Here is a 6,000-nt window from a genome sequence, read left to right on the forward strand (position 1 = left end):
ATTTACTCATAATAAATGTTGTGTTTTTAAACTTTTGTCATTTAGTTTGTTGTTATGCTATTCTAGAGGAAAGATTGTTAATTTTAGGAGTTTGTAAAAGTCTTTTGTGGCAGTGAGTGTGGAGGATATCGTGATACAAGCTACGCTCTGTTATGAAAAATATTCCCAAATGAACAGTAGAAAAAATTGTATGAATTATTTGTCCATCATGTACAATTCTACATAATAATCTTTTAATATTTGAACCAATGTCTATATTTTATTTCAAACTGAAAAAATACTAAATAAATATTTAATTTAGATTTGATTATATGTTAAAATAATAGTTCAGTTTTTAATTATTATTACCCCCTGCCCTACAGTTCATCTGCACTTTATCTGCAGGACAATAGAATTGTCTATTGAAGTTTGAGACCCGCCGACTAACTTTACCTGCTTAGGCTCGCAGATAAAACAAAAATTCACGAAATACTGCAAACCAGGAACATGAGATAATAAAAGCAATACTAAAACAATTCAATAAGCTTTTTAACATCTAATTTTCATAATACTTGCATTTTCATTAATCAAATCATCAAACATTTAAATGTTCACGTTGTATTTTCATTTAGATGATCGAACATTTTAAAATTCATTGATTTGTTTTGACTTGTGGCATTATTATCTCTCTGGCGCCATCTATTGTATTTAAAAGGTATAACAGTTCAACCCATTGCCTTTACCCTTCAACCTCAATATTTTTTTATGCCCTTTTGGGGAAAGAAATCGTTTCGCCTTTTTTGGATTATCCTCTCCGAAATCCCTTTCCAAGTTAATCTCAAAATAAATACGCAGCTGCAAAACGAAATTTGAACCTTTTATTTTGATGACCTCTAATTCGCCATTGCGCGGTGTCTTACGGCGCATGCGCCACCTGGAAAGGAGCTCTGTCGAGGTCGAACTGCAGGAGCTGGGCATTCTTGGGCAAAAACAAGGCGCAAAATGCCCCAAGACTATGAAAAGGGGGCATACCCTGAGCCTCCACGGCAAACCCCGGCCGTGGACAAGCAGACGGCGCTGCCCAACCCGGCTCTAATTCTGTCTAAACTCTTCTTATACACCGTGGACCTGCCTGTCACCACATTTAAGGGTAAGAGGAGCTAGCTGGGCTAACAACGGGACGCCGTGCAAGCTAGCGCGGCCTTCGTTCGGTTTTTTAAATCTCCTCCTCCGTTCTTTATCCAGATACTATTGACAGCATCCGGTCAAAAAACAAGGGGGTTTACTACCACCAGAAGTTCCGGCGTGTCCCCGACCTGACGGAGTGCCAGGAGGGAGATTACCCCTGCTACTACGAGGCGGAGATGCAGTGGAGGAGAGACTAGTGAGTGAAGGCACAGTGCGTGAGTGAATATAAGACAGAAAGCACGCAACGTAATGCTCATGATGGAATATAATCCCAAATACAGGGTGCTTGCGCAAGTCTTGAAAGTCTTAATAAGTATGGAATTTTGAAACACTGTTTTCCAGACCTTGAAAAGTCTTGAATTTTGTGTGGAAGTCTTAATAAAGTATGGGAAAAAAATGTGTGGTAGAATTTTACAGTATGCTCAAAGGTATTGTGTAATGAGAAATAGGAAGGTAGGCTATAAAACTATAATTTTACTAACTGGTGACGTACTATATTAGCCTAATGGAATCAAACACTTGTTTGATGTGAAATTCATGTACTGGTGATTTTCATGTTTTGAAACGTTTTCATCAGTAAAAGCATAATTTACTGTGAATAATGCATTTGTTCATTGAATACTAGCCTATAAAAATGAACATTTCTAATAAACAGTTTGTACAATCTCAACCAATGAAGTAGGCAGTAGGCACACAAGTATACAAGTACATAAAGTTAAGGTCTTGGGAAAAAAATATCAGTTTTAAAAAAGTCTGGAAAAAGTCTGGAATTTTAATTTGGAAAAAGAGCAAGCACCCTGCAAATAAAACCAGGTTCTAAATCAGTAAAACATAAATCTAAACCTGTGTGGGAATCTTCTCATTGTCCATCAGTGATGGGGGGGGGTCCCTCTCAGGAGAGGACGAATGGGTGTAGAACCAGCATCTCTGGAGCCACATGTGGTTCTTCAGGCCCTCAAATGTTGTTCTAAATAGCTTCAGCCAAAACCAATATAGAAGTGAGCAATGCTTGCAAGTATCAGCGTGATATAAAAGGATATTGTCAGGTATTTTTGTGCAGTATAGAAATAAAAAAAAATCCCACAACAGAATGAGACTGATTATTAAAGGAATCCTGATTTTAGTCATTAATTCACAAACTACATGGTTTTATCTTATTTTTTTCCCTTATATAATACAGCTTCCATTCAAAAAAATTGTTTTGACTGTATTTTTTTTTTTCCAAAACCCAAACAGATATGGTCGTGATCCTTCACCCGTTAAATAATTTGTATTGTAGGCGTAATGCAATACTCTTACCTTTTATATTTATGATTCAAGCAGGTTTTGTGGATCCAGACCAGCTGCAGTAGTGAGTGAAGCAGTTCTGAAGGTTGCCAAGACCTGGTTTATAAGGAAGAGAGATTAAAAGTCTTCTCGTTACAACGCTAACGCCCGCTGTTTTAAAGCCAAGGAGACCAGTAGACTGGTCAGAGAATGTTTTTAACAGGTTATTGGAGTGGATGCTGGAACAGCATTAAGTCAGCTGTTATGGAAAAACCAGCATTACTTCGCAGCGAGTCGTTTCCCAGTTGATGAGGGCAGGTTCTCATTATCCTTCTTATTTCCAACAGGTTTTGATTCTGTTCATTTGTGTACAGGATTAAATAAAGATGTCCGACGGGGAAATCTTCACCGGTGTTCCTGAACGCGGTCATCACTGTGGGTTGTTGTTTTTCTTCACCTCCTCACAGTAAGGTGGATCAGGAGATCGTGAAGGTGATCCAGGAACGAATGAGGGCCTGTCAGCAGAGAGAGGGCTTCAGCTACGAGCAGAACTGCGCCAAAGAAATCCAGCAGTTCAAGGAGGTGTCCAAGAACTTCCAGTCGCGCTGTAAGGACCTCGCTGCTGATGCAGTACTACATCTAAGTGACGATGTCATCATGCTTTTATTATCAGTATTGACATGCAACACTTTGCACATATGTAGTCGTGTAGGTCACTGGCTTTATTTATTATTACTGCATTTAAGTTTTTATGTAAACAGCAAAAACTGGCAGGTCATGGCCTCTATAAAACCAGGTTACATCTGTTGATCTTTTTGTTTAAAAATCTAATTCTTACAAAAAAATAAGGTTGAGTTCAAGCACGAGTATGTTTAGATTGTTTATAGAGATGTTTTTTAAGGTGTCAAATTTTAAATATGGTCTTAATTCTTTACTCCGACCCATAGTCTGAGGTCACTGGGCCAATCATTGTTAGTGGTCCCACGCACTTATTTTAAAACTAGAGGGGATCGCTCATTCCAGGCTGTGGAATGTTTTGCCTATCTCTTTACATTGTTTGAACTTTGTTGCTTCCTTTAAAAAGCAACTAAAGACGCTGCTATTCAAGCAGGCTTTTGATTAGACATGTGGGTTTTATGGTTTCGTTTGTATGCTTTCCATTTTGTTTTAAAATTCTGTTTAGTATTGCTGTATACCGGGGTTTTTTTGTATTTGTATTTTACTGTGAAGCACTTTGTGATTTTTATCTGAGAAAAGTGCTATATAAATAAATTTTACTTACTTACTTTCCAGATGGAGACCTGGGAGCGTATGCGAGCGCCAGGAAGTGTCTAATGAAGCAAAAGGAGCGAATGATGGCAGCTGAGGCCCAGAGTGCTTAGTAACAGTCCTCTTTCTGTCCAGTGTATTAATTGTAAAATAAAGTTTATGTGATTAAAAACTGTCTTTGCTTTCAGTACATGGGTTGATTGTTTAACCAAGTTATAAATCAGCTAGCTGCTAACTTGACCTGTGCTGCCTGGTGGTAAGTTATATTCAGTTAAGATGATTTCATTTATCATTACAGATCCTCTTCTCCCAGTCCAGGTGTTTGATATTTACATTTCCCAATCTATGTGTAAACCAGGCCAGATTTTTCATTTAAAAAAAAATACTTAATGTAAAATAATTAACCTTGAAATACTTTAAACTTGAACTTAATATTTTGCCCTTCAAAATGTTGAGACCAGAATTTTCTTGTATTCTGATTATCAGTAGCCCCCCCGCTCCCCTAGAAAAGGTTAGCATCTGATTTCCCAATGTCGCAAGTTACTATTTCATTGATTTTTAAGGCTGGTTTATCTTGGATACAACTGTTTGAAAATAGTTTTTAAACAGTAATAAAGACCTTTTAGAATGAATTATTTTACGCTTAATATTCTCCAAAACAGGTGCTCCCAAACTTTTCAGCCTGACACCCAAATTAACAATGTCAGACTTGTGACTCCCTTTAGGGGGTAAATTATGAGAAAGTTGTGAAATAACAGTTCTCATAATGTCTACAAAAAATGTGCAGCCTTCCGTGTAAAAATTAGGAATATTGAGCTTCTTGTGGTTATAATTTGGCATCAGTTTTGCAAATACAGAAAAACTAAAATCTTTAAAACATCAGCATCAAATCATTTAAGGAACCCCTACTGAAATTAGGCCAACTATAAGGCCGCTCAAACAAATTTGTTACTTTTTGAAGTTAAAGGTAAAATATACGGCTACTGAAGATCCTAAATTAAGAGCCGTTAAGGGGGCTGAGCTGTCTGAAAGCAAAACCTCATCACTGATGTCAATTTTTTTTAATTACATTTTACCCACTTATAGTAAAAATGTTAGACAATGATGTATTTCACTTCAATATAGCAAATCAATTTAACCTTAAAAATTTTAATCTGGAAAATAACCTATCAGATATTTATCCAATATAATCTTTGTTCTCCACCCCACAGAAAACACTAAACTCAAATTCCAGTTTTCACAAGTTGCAACAGAAGCAAAAAGTCCAACACATGGTACGTCTGAACGTTTATTAAACGATCTTTTGTACAAAACATTTAGGAGGTTGGAGGTGGCACGGGCTGGCCCCTCTGCACAGACACCCTGGTGTGAGTCTTAGCCAGATGGTCTGTGAACTCCTGCAAAACAAGAAATTTGTTTTACTAAAACTGAACAGACAACTAAAAAATAAATAAATTTAAGCATTTGTTCTACTGACCTGGTATGGAGACTTTGTGAAAACGGTTTCCTTCCACAGATCTGGGGTCAGGTAGCTGTAGGTCTTTGAGATGGCATCAAAGGTGGCCTTAGCTGTGGAAGAGGCAGTTGTTAGATGATGCACAAGAAAAACTAGTAAAACACACAGAACTGTTTTAGAAGAAAAAAAAAGTTTGTTGAATAGCACTTTTTTGGGAACAGAGAAGACCACTGATACGTCTTTCTGCCGTGCATTATTCGTTACTTTCTCTCCCGATAACGACAGCAGCACCACTGCCGAGGTGAAGCCGAGCAGAGCAGGGAGAAACCCAAAGGCACGTTTCTGCGCCTGCAGGCCTGAAAAGCCCAGAGGAGGCTTACCGAAGTTGCCCAGGGTGGCGGTGCAGCCCCTGGCGGAGGTGTAGCAGTCGTCGATACCGGCCATCATGAGCAGCTTTTTGGGCACGGGGGCGGACACGATCCCGGTACCGCGGGGAGCCGGGATGAGGCGCACCAGCACGGACCCGCAGCGGCCCGTCACCTTGCAGGGGACAGTGTGGGGTTTGCCGATCTTGTTGCCCCAGTAGCCTCTCCTGACTGGAACGATCGACAGCTTGGCCAGGATGATGGCTCCACGGATAGCCGTGGCTACCTCCTTGGAGCACTTCACTCCCAGACCAACGTGGCCGTTGTAGTCGCCAATGGCAACAAAGGCCTGCAGACAACAAGAGGGGCCGGATTAAAGGGGTAACTGTGCAACAAACGAAGGGGGGGGGGGGGGGGGGGGGGGGGGGGGGGGGTGTGTGAACGTTCAGATCCGACTTTTACCTTAAACCTTGTGCG

The 6,000-nt window shown here is 39.7% G+C and overlaps 2 protein-coding genes across 2 annotated transcripts; one reads left to right on the top strand and one right to left on the bottom strand.

Annotated features, from left to right (window-relative positions):
* The first annotated feature begins 890 nt into the window (after window positions 1–890).
* Window positions 891–3,877, top strand: ndufb10 (NADH:ubiquinone oxidoreductase subunit B10). The gene is made up of 4 exons (XM_012872340.3): window positions 891–1,129; window positions 1,225–1,363; window positions 2,901–3,040; window positions 3,727–3,877. The coding sequence occupies exons 1-4, from the start codon at window positions 982–984 to the stop codon at window positions 3,813–3,815; spliced, it is 516 nt and encodes a 171-aa protein (XP_012727794.2). The 5' UTR covers window positions 891–981; the 3' UTR covers window positions 3,816–3,877.
* A 1,095-nt stretch (window positions 3,878–4,972) lies between these two features.
* rps2 (ribosomal protein S2) lies at window positions 4,973–6,000 on the bottom strand (the record flags this gene model as incomplete). Its single annotated transcript, XM_036148098.1, is given in 4 exon segments — window positions 4,973–5,099; window positions 5,180–5,271; window positions 5,539–5,872; window positions 5,986–6,000. Coding segments are annotated over 4 exon segments (522 nt in total), but the record flags the coding sequence as incomplete, so codon positions are not given.

Source organism: Fundulus heteroclitus, chromosome 16, assembly GCF_011125445.2.
Source record: "Fundulus heteroclitus isolate FHET01 chromosome 16, MU-UCD_Fhet_4.1, whole genome shotgun sequence".
Taxonomy (NCBI): domain Eukaryota; kingdom Metazoa; phylum Chordata; class Actinopteri; order Cyprinodontiformes; family Fundulidae; genus Fundulus; species Fundulus heteroclitus.

Excerpts from the sequence above, each read along its gene's own strand:
- ndufb10 (XM_012872340.3), top strand. The coding sequence starts at position 982 with ATGCCCCAAGACTATGAAAAGGGGGCATACCCTGAGCCTCCACGGCAA. Across the intron at positions 1,364-2,900 it reads ATGCAGTGGAGGAGAGACTA|TAAGGTGGATCAGGAGATCG; the intron begins GTGAGTGAAGGC and ends ACCTCCTCACAG. Across the intron at positions 3,041-3,726 it reads CAAGAACTTCCAGTCGCGCT|ATGGAGACCTGGGAGCGTAT; the intron begins GTAAGGACCTCG and ends CTTACTTTCCAG.